Source organism: Boleophthalmus pectinirostris, unplaced genomic scaffold, assembly GCF_026225935.1.
Source record: "Boleophthalmus pectinirostris isolate CB_2022bp ecotype Guang Dong unplaced genomic scaffold, ASM2622593v1 HiC_scaffold_20, whole genome shotgun sequence".
Lineage (NCBI taxonomy): Eukaryota > Metazoa > Chordata > Actinopteri > Gobiiformes > Gobiidae > Boleophthalmus > Boleophthalmus pectinirostris.
In genome coordinates, this window is record NW_026571153.1 from 27,682,961 (window position 1) to 27,695,830 (window position 12,870).

General features: G+C 39.0%; 1 protein-coding gene across 2 annotated transcripts in view; it reads left to right on the forward strand.

Annotated features, from left to right (window-relative positions):
• chrnb1 (cholinergic receptor, nicotinic, beta 1 (muscle)) overlaps positions 1 to 12,392 on the forward strand; it is a 39,830-nt gene extending 27,438 nt beyond the window's left edge. For both annotated transcript variants that reach the window (XM_020922259.2, XM_055156497.1), the window contains 3 exons: positions 4,910 to 5,082; positions 9,632 to 9,779; positions 12,008 to 12,392. In XM_020922259.2, the coding sequence (XP_020777918.1) occupies positions 4,910 to 5,082; positions 9,632 to 9,779; positions 12,008 to 12,154 (468 nt within the window). In that variant the 3' untranslated portion in view covers positions 12,155 to 12,392. The remainder of the gene's footprint in view (positions 1 to 4,909; positions 5,083 to 9,631; positions 9,780 to 12,007) is intronic.
• The last annotated feature ends 478 nt before the right edge of the window (positions 12,393 to 12,870 follow it).

Genomic DNA, 12,870 nt, shown 5'->3' on the forward strand with positions numbered 1-12,870 from the left:
TTCTGGCTCTGTAATTAGCTATCAATGAGCGGGGGTACCAGGCGCTGATGGAGGTTCAGGCTATAACATGTCGTACGGGTGATAGAGTCTAAAGGTCTGCTCCGATCCAGCCTACTATAATCTCATTAATAATACGTGTTTATGCTGATGGATGGGGTTATGGCTTAAACATAACCGTTTTAAATAGGTTGAAATTTCAATTAATTTTTCGCTTGTTTCATTATGGCCCTGTAGAAACAATTTGCATGGTGTGTTGGTTAGAAAACGATTATTAGAAAATGGATGATCGAGGCGTACGACTGGGCGATACTTTTCTAAATTGAAGCTGTAAAAATCATATATTTGTTCATGATGTTTTCATTATATTTTATGAGACTATTTAAAGCAGGGGTGTCCAAACTTTTTTCATCAAGGGCATAAACTGGTGCTTAATACGGTGAATAATTGAAATATGTGAATGTTTAACACGTTAGAATGAACCATCAATCTTTATTCACGCTAAGATCCTTAAAACCACACACTAAATTTTAAATAATAGCTTTATCAAAGTAGATAAAAAAAAAATGCAGTAAAAAGTAGATTTCTGATTGATTTGGGCCAATTCACCTGGAAGCCTGAGGGACAAGAAAAATGTGTCTGAGGGCCGCATTTGACCCAAGGGCCATAGTTTGGACATGCCTGATTTAAAGGATCTGTAGGCTGCCTTTTTACAACTTAAAGAACCTATATTACACAAAATCAACTCCACAAAACTGAAGTCATGTTATAATGTTGTTATCTCATCAAATTCAGACCTGGAATTGTGTTTTTTGTTTTTTGTTTTCATTCACACATGTTTGAGCAACACTTTATTATTAGTTTGTCTAATCTGTACCATTGCACCATCACTCACGCACACACCACTTTCATACTAATGTGGGTAAAGTGCCTTACCTAAGGACACAATGACCCGATTTTCCCAGCGGTCTCTCATTCAAGTCCTGACCAGGCCCGACCCTGCTGAGCTTCTGAGATCTGACTGGATCAGGCTTTGACATGGAGGTATGGCCACGAGTGAACAGCCCCTTTTACCTTATGTTCAGTAGAGACTAGTGAGGGGGTATGGACATTATAAACACAGTACACGAGCACTTCCTGTATTACCACAAACTGTTTTCTGTTCGATCTCAGCCTCCATATGCAGGGTTTGTGTGTTAAACATGTATGAATGTTTGAGGTGTGTTTGTGATGAGGAAACAACGGTACAACAGTCTTCATCTGCAGACAGAGACAAATCCAAGTGTGTCTTATTCTCAGTTTATGTTCAGGTCTCATGTGAAGCTCAGAACCTCCAGAATTGCCTCCCTGAGCTGCAGAGGCTGCACTAGCACTGACTCTGGCTTGGTGCTGGTGCTGGGGTTTAAATAGAGACTGTTCAGATCAGAGAGAAACACTTTAGGTTTAAACACACTGGATTTCACCATTGAAACTGAATAAAATAAAATAAAATAAAAGAGAGAAAGAGGCAGAGAGAGACTCATTTGAGGCTCATTCTGCTCTCTGATCGGATCATCTTCTGGAGAACCAAAACACCAAAATATAACATAAACTTTTTGTCCATCATGTCTAAAGTTTTAGTAATTAAGACTAAATCTGCATTAGAACTGTTATATTTGATCTGAACATTTATAGGTTGCAGATATTACAAGTCCAAACTTCTTTCTGCTCCTTTTCATTCACACTGATGTTTGAAACAGAATTATTTTCTATTCATCTTTCATTAATGAAACAAATAAAAAAACTTGAATGAAATGAAATACCTCACATCTGGGTGCACAGAAAGTTCTGCTTTAAAAATCCATAAACCCAAATAACATCTAACATTTTTTAAAGATCTTTGAAAGTCACTGTGATGGTTAAATAGCCTATGTACTCTTGGACTATTTGGAGTATTTGGAGTATTTGTGGGGTATTTTTGGGCTCGTCTCCCTCTGCTGTCTCCACACAGAAAACCAGCCTTGCAAAACGGCTGATACGCCCCAGATAGAGTTCTTCTGGGAAACCCCGGAGGTTTTAAACATTTAGGCAACATAATGTTTTTATGTGATTGTGCTGCCTTATTTCAAAGAGAAGATAAGTAAAAAATGCTTTTGAGTCTGTTCTCTCACAGTGTATTCTCATGCGGGAGCTGCAGGGGGAGCTCTGTTGTTGAAAATGACTTAGTTCTGTTTTAAATCAAAATCTTCCATAAGGTTCCTTTTAAATCCAAAAACTGAATTATTCTGCTGTTTCGTATCCACTTGGAGAGAACAGCACAAACTAATATTGTCAGTGTGGAGATCACTTTCAAATGAAGAGGCCTATCTGTCTTTACAGCTTTTGGCAGTACAAGGACATCAAAGTGTCTCCTCACCATTTGTGGAGAGAGAAAACATTCACAAATATCTCACTTTGGAACAAAATGTGTGAACTCAGCTCTGAACCAAACCTGTGTATTATTTGCGACTTATCTATTCTGCAAAATAAACACAATACCGACCTTGACAGAGTAATGGGGAAGTGGAAAGCATTTGGAACCCCCTCTCCAGATTTGTCTTGTAGTTTTTTGGTTTGTTTTAGATAATTCCAAGACTGATTTTTCAATATTGCTGTCATCAATTTCAATTCAATTCTAATATTTACCAGAAAATACTAAATATAAAATACTGAAGGTGCACTATGTGATTCTTCTGGTGGAGTGTCCGCCACCTGCTTGTCTCCATTTGGATGTAACTACTTTGCTTAATGAATCTTTCTCCATGAAGACGAGCAGGAGACTAAACCAGGCCAAATTACAGTTTAGATCTGTGGAGAGGCAAGTCTGCATGCTGTCCAAGTAGTATGTAGTACAGTTATTTTTTTATCCAATGCAACACCTGCACTGAAACATTCTGTCCATGGAGACCAGCAGGTGGCGTAACATCACCAGAAGAGACTGGTCTTTAAGGAACATGATTCATCTTTTCTTGAATTATTATATCAGTGTGTCAGTTGTATCTATGTATGTTTTTGCTGTTTGTTTTTTCTCATTTTCTTTTCTTTCTTTTTCTTTTTTTTTTCCTTTTTTTTTTCTTAATTTCACTGAAATACAGTACAGAGTGTGTGAGCAAACTTCTTCACAAATATGACTCCAGTAATCTGTAATCCCCAGTTTGGTTTTAACTTTCTGTTTCCATTTCCATCATGGAGACGACCTCCAGAAAGTTACATACTGAACCTTTTACTTGATTTTTAATATTATTTAGTGCACATACAAACACTATATATATTTTTTTATATTCATGACTTGGACTCTAGTCAAACTCGAGTCACCAATTTAATGACTATAAACTAGACTTGGGAAAATGACCAAAGACTTGGGACTTGACTTGGACTTTGAAGTCTTGACTTGGAAAGATTTGATGCTCAAAGGCTATGTTCAGACTGTAAGTCACCCAAATCTGATTTTTTCATCCCTGTGCTTCTGTATCTGATCTTTTAATGACAGACTGAACAACACAGATCCGATTTTTTCAAATATGACCCTGATCACTTGGATATGTGCTCCTAAAACTGATACATTACCGGTCTTTTGACATGTGACTTCAGTCTGAACGGTCAGGTCCCATTCATCCCACCTACACGTCAGGCTCAGAGTCTTGTCAGTGGCGGGAAAGGGAGGTTAGAGAGTTTATTAATATTTGGTGTGATCGCTGTATTCAGACCAAATTGGAGGAGTCTTATCAGAACCAAGTGTTTTTTGAAAAGATTGCCAAAGAAATGTCCGAGCGGGGCTACAGATGTCCTGGCTCCAATGTCAATGAAAAATAAAGAGCCTGCGAAACAAACACAAGGAGGATAAAGACTCAAAGAAACGAAGCAGCCGTGGACATGTAACCTGTCCATTTTACCAAGAACTGGACCAGATTTTGAGAGACAAGCCCAGAGTTTCGGCGACTTCGTAAACACTGAGCAGTCTCCCTGTATGTGACGTTGTCATGTCCTCCAATGCACATGTGGGACACTTTTGGGATGTTTAATGTTCACACTGGAAATCACATACTTTGGAAATGTGAATGACCTCGCAAAAAAAATCCGAATTGAGCATTAAGCCCTGCAGTCTGAACGAAGCCAAAATGTTATAGAAACTTACAGAAAGGCTCTTGAAGTCAGTATCACACATTTCTTGCTCTGTCCATCCCTACCGTGCACACTACAGCATCCAATCAAATGACAGCACAATCAACGCAGTAAACTTAGACTTAGACTTTTGGACGACTGACTTGGGACTCGACTTGTACTTGCCTGTCTTTGACTTGGGACTTGACTCGGACTTGAGGCTAAAGATTTGGGACTCACTTGAGACTTGCTAAGCAACGACTTGGTCCCACCTCTGATCTCTATAGTGGAATGTTCAGCTGTTGTCATGGAGACACAGTGCACATGAGCAAACACTGCCAAAAAACTTTTTAGATGGTCTGACTTAAACAACACATCTTCAGGAGCTTGAGCGTTCATGGTCCAGTTTAGGAGTTTGATTTTTGACAAATAGGTGAGAGTGACTAACTGAGAAACTCATGTTACAGTTCCAACTAACCCCTATACCCTTTCTTGTCAGATCATGTTCTTTTAAAGTTCAGATTAAAATCTAACAGAGCTTCTGACAGAGCAGTGCCTCCAGTTAACAACAAACCCTCAGGGAACGTTGATGACAATGCTGATCTGCTGCAAACTATCAACACCCGTTATTACAAATTCCAATCCTAAACGTACCTGAACCTGCATTTCATCATTTTGGACGGCATAGTGTTTATATTCCCTCAGTTCTCTCTATAAACTCCTGCCTCATGTTATCCAAAGAGCGTACATTGCATGAAGCGTCCTAACATTTGCGTTGTCTTTCTCGTTGCAGATCTTCCTGCACATGCTCCCTCCGTACCTGTGCATGAAGCGTCCTAAAGCGGAGGCCCTGGTCGTGGTGGAGCTGAGGCCGGTGAAGCAGCCCCGGATGGCCCTCAGCAAAGTGGCCGACGAGTACTTCATCCGCAAACCAGACAACTCTGTGCTCTTCCCCAAACCACACAGGTCAGACTGCGCAGCGCCCCCTGTCAGACAGTTAACGCTCCAACAGCCCTCACGTGTTATTTCAAACATTATTTTCAAGGACTGTATTGAATTATTGAACTGAATATTGAAAAGATATATATATATATATTGGGCCTGGTCTGCTTCTGGTTTGATTCTTGTGTTGGCTCAGCGTTAATCTGTATAAAATCAGGGATGTAACGATATCCAAATCTCTGTACGATACTTTCACGACACGCACCTCGCAGTACAATATTTATTGCGATATTTTGTAGACGGTAACAAAACTGTGAATATGCTGCATTTTCTTTTTAAACTCTTCGGTCCTATCATAATCCAAAGACCTAACATTTAAAAGTAGGGATGTAACAATAACCGAAATATTGTGATATCATAACGTCAAAAGTCTCACAGTAATATCATGGGCTATCACAATATGTCCAATTACAACTACTTTTCCCTTCATGTAATAAAGGACTTTTAATATGTTCAGTCAGAGTGCCTCGGGTTTGTACCTTACCCATTTTTACATTTTCCTGCAAGGGTCATTTTCTGTTCTAAGATCACTGTCTTAACCCTCGTAGAGCACCTGTACTGATACTTTTTACTCTTTTAAGACCCAGTGAAGAGCTCTACCTCTCTTGTTTTATCTAATATATCCAATTACAAGTTCCTTTGCTTAAATGCAGGTTTTATAGTAGCAAATGTAGGGAACTACATATCCCATGATTCATTTCAGTGCAGACAATGTGAAGAAATGTGTTTTTTACTTGAATTCTTGAGATTATGAAAAGCAAAAAAGTGTCCTACTTAGAATTATATTAACCTCACCAAAAATATCACAATAAATATTGTATCGTGAGAGGCATATTGTGATAATACTGTACCAAGAGATTTGAATATTGTTACATCCCTATTTCTAACTGCGTGATAACTGCCATTTCTTCATGTCGTCTGCACTGAAACAATGCAAAGGATCATGGTCTATGTAGTTCTGTTTATTTTAACTATTGCTGCACCAAAGCCGTTCATTTAACCAAAGAAACTTGTCATTATGACATATTGTGACAGACCACGATTATCGTGAGACTTTTGACGATACAATATCATGATATTTCTGTTATTGTTACATCACTATATAAAATGCATCAAATTTCATCAAAAGAAAAACAGTCTGTTTTTTTTTGTTTTTGTTTTGTTTAGTTTTTTTAGATCTGATTCCAACTGTTCACTTTCCTAACACATTCAGAGCGTCCTAATTATTGAGTTTATGAGCACATTTTACAACTCTGAGACCATAGCAGAGTTTTATGACGTCATAGTTCTTTGTTTAAACAGAAAACAGTCTTTTCCACCTTGTGATGTCATGTGGTAATACACACAGTGATCCACTGTGTTTTAAACTCCACACACCTTCACTAAAATCATTTGGGCACTGGTATTGCCAATCTACTGAACGCAAAGTTAAAGCTGTGAGCTGTTAACTTGAAAACTACCACCTTCATGACATCACAAGGTGGAATAGAGGATTTTGAGCTTGGGAGATGTACACAGAATAATACTTGATTATTCCAAGATATGTGAATGAAATAAAACACAACTCCACGTTTGTTTTTGAGGAGGTAACAACATTCAAGAGTCCATTTTGTGTAATATAGGATTTAGAAAAAACAAGAAAGAAAAGAGTATTTGAGTTAAATATTAATTCTCAAACTTAAGTCAAAACTCAAGTGTTGTTGTGAGGAGTGTAGATTCTCCCGGCGTGCTGTGCCGGAGGAGGAGTGATGAGACAGCACTCTGTGTAATAGGCTTTAGTGCGTGTTCTGGCTCCAGTCTTAGTTAAATTAGCCCCTGAACACTCATTTATTTGCAGCTGATGAGGTGAGGCGCCCCCCCCTCCTCCTCCCCCTCCCCCTCCTCATCATAGCCCCCGTCCCCCTGTCACACCATGCACTCCGGCTCTGCATGTGAACTCGTCCGGAGGCTGTGTGGAATGTGAATGTCCCTCACTCACCTCCAGTGTGGCTTCTGAAATGGTGCAGCATTGACCTCTGGTGGTGAGAAGTGCAACTGCAATTTTTTTGGATGGAATTGTTTACAGCAGAGGTGTCAAACTCAAAATCACAGAAAATAAAAAACTGGGACTAAGTCATGGGCCAAACTAAATATTTATTTAAAAATGTCACGTCTGCATGTTTTCTCTTCTTTCGAGATATGTAAGGTTAAACCTATTAAAATAAATGTTTAATAAAAGTTTTGCTTAGACACTGAATCCAGAACAAGCAGAATATAAAATAATAACAACATTTTAAAGAAATAATGTGTCTATATGTCTGTCTGTATCCAGTAGGCAGCTCTAATACATATTTGATATCTCGCGGGCCAAATATAATTGTAGCGGCCAAAACTTGCTCTGTGCAAGGTCCACTATGGCTGCAGCGTGTGTGGTGTCCCGGACGCGTGTCTTCCATAAAAAGAGTCCAAATACCGTGTTCCTTAATTAGTTTATTGGCGTACCTTCTAGCCACCCAACCATACACAGATTCAGCACTCAACAGATCACGACGATGACGACGGTCAAAAGACTGTATACCTTCACGGTGCAACCCCTGTGTGCACAATTTCCTCCCCTTCTATAAATTGCGCCTCACAGTGGCAGGAGGTACAGGCACGTAATAAGTCTCCAACAATAATTATATCATGGGTCAAATTTGACCTCCGGGTCTAAGTTTGACAGTAAATGGTATTAGTATATGGAACTTCATTTGTCTACATTTGTACAGGTGAACATTTGCAAATGTATTTTTTGATGTCTATTACTTTTACCCTACGAACCCTCGCGGACCGTGTGCTCCTCCGGAAGCAGCTCCTGGTCATTCCCAAAGTCAGGACACACTCACAGAGAGTTGTCTTTCCAGTGCTATGGCCCCCGTTTATGGAACTGTCTGCTGGAGGAGCTCAGGGCCAAAGAGAACGTTCATGTTTTTAAGAGCAGGCTCAAGACCCACCTTTTTAGCTTAGCTTTTGATTGAAATGTTATACTTTTACTTGTTTCTATTGTATTCATTTTATTATATTTATTGATTTTAGGCATATTTTTAGGATTTCCAGTGTTTCCTCTGTAGGAGCCTCTGCATCGGGAGCAGAGGTCAGCTGTGGCTGCTGGGTCTGTCATGTGGGCTCCTGGTGGAGGGATGGTGCTTGGGCCTCAGGTGCCTGGGCTTCAGCTCTCCTCTGAGCCCTGTGGTGGTTCCTGGTGGTGGTGGACGTCTCTCTGCTCCTGGTGCAGATGGCTCCTCTGATGCTGCTTTCTCAACTGGTTTGCCTGTATTCAGCCTCTTATTTTACTATTTCTGGTTTTATGTATTTTAGCATGTCAGTGTGAGTGTGTGTGTGCATATTGGTGCTTATGTGAGTGTGTGTGTGTGTGTGTGTGTGTGTGTCTGGGTCGTTTGGTTGTGTGGGGTTGGGGGTGTGGGTGGGTGGTTGGAAATGTGGGATTGTTTTTAATCACTGTAAAGCAATTTGTGTCACATTTTTGTATGAAAAGCGCTTTATAAATAAAGTTTGATTTGATTTGATACTGAATATTTTAGGTACTAAGACATAATTTCACCTTTTCAAGAATAAATAAATAAATCCTTGAAACATTCCAGGCAAAGCACTAACATCTTCTATGGCAGACCCTCACCCAGAAAAAGTTACACAGTGCATTTATAAAGTATGTTAATATTCAAAGCAATCAGAGATGCATTTTGAAATACTTCCAACTCCAGTAAATGCATCACCAACTTATATTTTGAGACACGATGTATTTAGCTTGTACCTCGACATGCTTCGGTTAGGGTCAGGTGACATTTGAGGATGGCCTGCAGCTAACAAACAAACTGTCAACAAGGTCAGTTCATCTTCTATTGAACTGACTTTGAAAAGAACCTTGAAATTTGCAACAGGTCAGGACAGGACAGGGCTGGAGTCTCTCAGAGCCTCTGAGCCGTCACTATTTATAGCATTACCACAAAACATCTACATTACAAAGGGAATGGCCCAGAGAGGTGTGAACGGGCATGGAGAGGCGTGTCATTTTAACGTTTAGTTTGAAATCAACACGTGGAATTGTAAGAAGTCAAGGTGTAGTACAAGAGAGACCTGAAATGTGAGTGAGATTAACAAACAAGATGGAACAAAAAGTTACATGAAACATTTTATAGAACATCTACAAACCAAAATAATTCTAAAGATATGAAAAAAAATTATAAAAATCTATCAATAAATTAATAAATATATAATAACAATAATAATAATAATAATAATAATAATAATAATAATAATAATAATAATAATAATAATAATAATATATTTTCCATAATAGTTAATAGAAGATGAATCAGCATTTTTGGATTCAGTAAAAAATATTTATTAAACAACACAAAAATCAAATCATAAAATAAATTTAAAGCAGCACTTTTTTTTTTTTTTTTGCACTACTTGTAGGATGACAGCTCTTACTCCTGATGTTATAATGTATGTGCATGGTGTGTGGTTGCAGGTTCAATCCCGAGGGCATGTGCACAGACCTGAGGAAGTTCATAGACGGTCCCAGTACATACCTGACCCTGCCCGACGAGCTCAAGTCTGCGGTGGACGCCATCACCTACATCGCTGAAGCTCTGCAGGCCGAGAAGGACTATGAAGCTGTGAGTCGCTCTCACAAGTACATGTGCATGTACTTAGTTTATATAGATATATTATTTTACCCCGTGTACCTAAAACAGGCTCAGTAACTATTTGTATAACACAATTTGTACACAAAGTAAAAAAAACATAAATAATCATAAAATTAAAAAGAGAAAGAGACATTAAATGAGAGAGAAAATTCAGAATGAAAACCTTTCAGTCATATGAAGCTAACAAAACTGTTTTGAGTCTGGAGTCTTTAAGTCTGTCTCACAGCTTCAGGGAGACTGTTCCAGGTCTGAGCTGCATGAATCTGAAACTCTGACTCCCCATGTTTAGTCGTGACTCTGGGCACGAGCAGGAGGCTGGTCCCTGAGCTCCTCACAGTGCAGATGGTTCACATAAAGTACATCTCTGACTCTAAAATATCACAGATGTTCTTTGGGACTAGACCGTGGAGAGACTTGTACAAGCAGAGCCACTTTAAAGTCTATTGTCTGAACCACAGGAATGTGAAATACAGACAGAACACATACCTGCCAATCATCTGTCAATGCTTATTAACCATGAACTAATCATTCATCACATATAATTACAGTACTCCTCACCAAGTACCAGCTTTTTAAATAGTTTATTAAATGAATAGTACTTATACTTACCCTAATATATTGCCTTGAAAAAAACATTTTAGCAACATTTTAATTCTAGAATTTAAAGATCCTATATAACAGATCTTGGATTCTCATGAGCTTGAAGTCATGTTATAATGTTGTTTCCTCATCAAGAACATACCTGGAGAGACTAAGACAAAACTGTGCTAGTTTAACATTTGTATTATATTCTATTGTGTATCGTTGATATTGTTAAATTGTAATGACAGTGCATTTTCTCATGTCATTCAACCAACTTGGCAAAACATGTACTATTTCTTGGTTCAAATTCCAAGTGTGGATTCAGTCAAATTTTTCGGTCTGAGTCCGGCCCACATCCGACAGTGATGAGCAGTGATTGAATCCGACCCGAGTCTGACACAATTACAATCACACTATTTCCACAGGCCTAATGACACATGTAGGATATTGTCTGTGTTCCTCTAACGGACACAGAGACACAAAATACAAACTCAGTAAACAGTGAAAATAATGAGACTTTATTCTTCACCTCTCGAAACGTGGTAAATTTAAAGTGCAGCGTCTCATCCACATTATCCATAGAAATTGTCCTCCACAAATAATGACATCCAGTCCACAAAACCGCGCTGTTAATCCAGTTTGAGGTGTTCTTTGAAAGCAAAAAGGTAAGTTTTGTTCCACACGTGTCTGTTTACATGCACACAGTGCACAGATCGAGGTGAAGCTGCAGATTAGTGACAGTGACTCTACTTCCTGTGTTTCTCTCCAATCTTTTATGCTTTAAAAATCCTGTATTTGAAGTTTTGCACCACATTTCACAAATAATAATAACACAGTTTTGACTTGGACAGGAAACAGCAGACACGCTGATGTGTCCGAGTCCAACCTTAGCCCGAGGATAAGTTCTAAATATTTGTCCAAATATGGGTTCGGTTGGGTTTCCATGCTCTACTTCACAGTATAAGTAGAAGTAGCATATGTGATCAGCACAGAAAATTATATCTAAATGCAGAGATTTATACACAAGAAAGTCATTTTAGACAGATTAAAATGGTTGATTTGTTCATTAAATACATTACATTATGTAGCTTCTATGTATGTAACTTCTAAGGCAGGTATTTCTTTGCCTGGAATGTTCCACAGAAGGGCATTAAACATATGTCACTACATTTGTTCAGTTACTGGTGTTTTACAGCTCAAAGACACGTTAAAAACATGAATTCTTAACCTGTCTCTAGATCAGAACGTTAACCTAGCTCCATTGTGATTACCAAATGTATTTTCATAATGTGGAATAACCAGTTCAAAACAGTAATACGTCCATGGAGACAAACAGATGGCTGGCACTCCACCAGAAAAGTTACACAGTGCGGCTTTAATTAATTCAATTAACAGAAATATATAAATGTGTTGACAAGAAGAAACAAAACACAACTCCAGGTCTGTTTTTGATGAAGTAAGAATATTCTAACATGACTTAAAGCTCACCAGAGTCACTTTTATGTAATACAGGACCTTTAAAAAGTATGAATAGTATTGTTAAAATAATGTTAAGCAAGTATTATGTGTTCCTCTGTCTGCTCTGACCTCTCCTGTCCACGTGTGTCCCCGTACAGTCGAAGGAGGACTGGCAGTACGTCGCCATGGTGATGGACCGACTCTTCCTCTGGATCTTCGTCGTCTTCACCACCGTGGGCACTCTGGCCATCTTCGCACACGCCCGCAACAACTTCACCCCCACCGACCCCTTCAAGCCCACCTGAGACAGTGGGACATAGTGCTACTCGTGACAGACACTGTGTACTGTGTATCTTCAGTGTACGGAGACGCAAGTGTGGACTCAAGTGTGGACTTTGTTATCCTCTGTGTTTTTAGATGAACACGGCATGATATTCTATTTCTACTTACATCGAGTGGAACTAAACGACTAAACTCCACCCACAATTCAAACAGATCTGATAAACTGGAATAATAAAGGGGGAGGTCCGTGTGAGTGGTCTAGGCTTGTCAAAACTATTAAACTATTAAACTAAATGTGGCCCTCAGACCTTTTTTTTTTTCTTGGTGTTCAGGGCTCTAGGTGAATTGGCCCATACCATAAAATCTACCTTTATAGACCAATTATCACATATTTGGTGTGTCCTAATAAGGATCTAAAGGCCCTGTCACACCTTGACAATTTAAAAAACGTATGCTGATGTTGCACTCTTAAATAATCCAGGCGAATAGTTCCGTTTTGCAACGTTTATTTTATCAAAGCGGTTCATTACATGCGAGGCACGCAGGGCTACAACACCTGAGCGCAGGCCACACTCACAACACTGGACCTACTTTTATAGCTGGACCCCCAACTATTGGCACCACCCATTTCCTGGCTGCTCTCGATGCTACAGTGTATTAATTACATTCAAATTTAATAAATTAACAGTGCATATACTGTAATTGATAAATACTACATAATTTAACATGTCATCAAAAT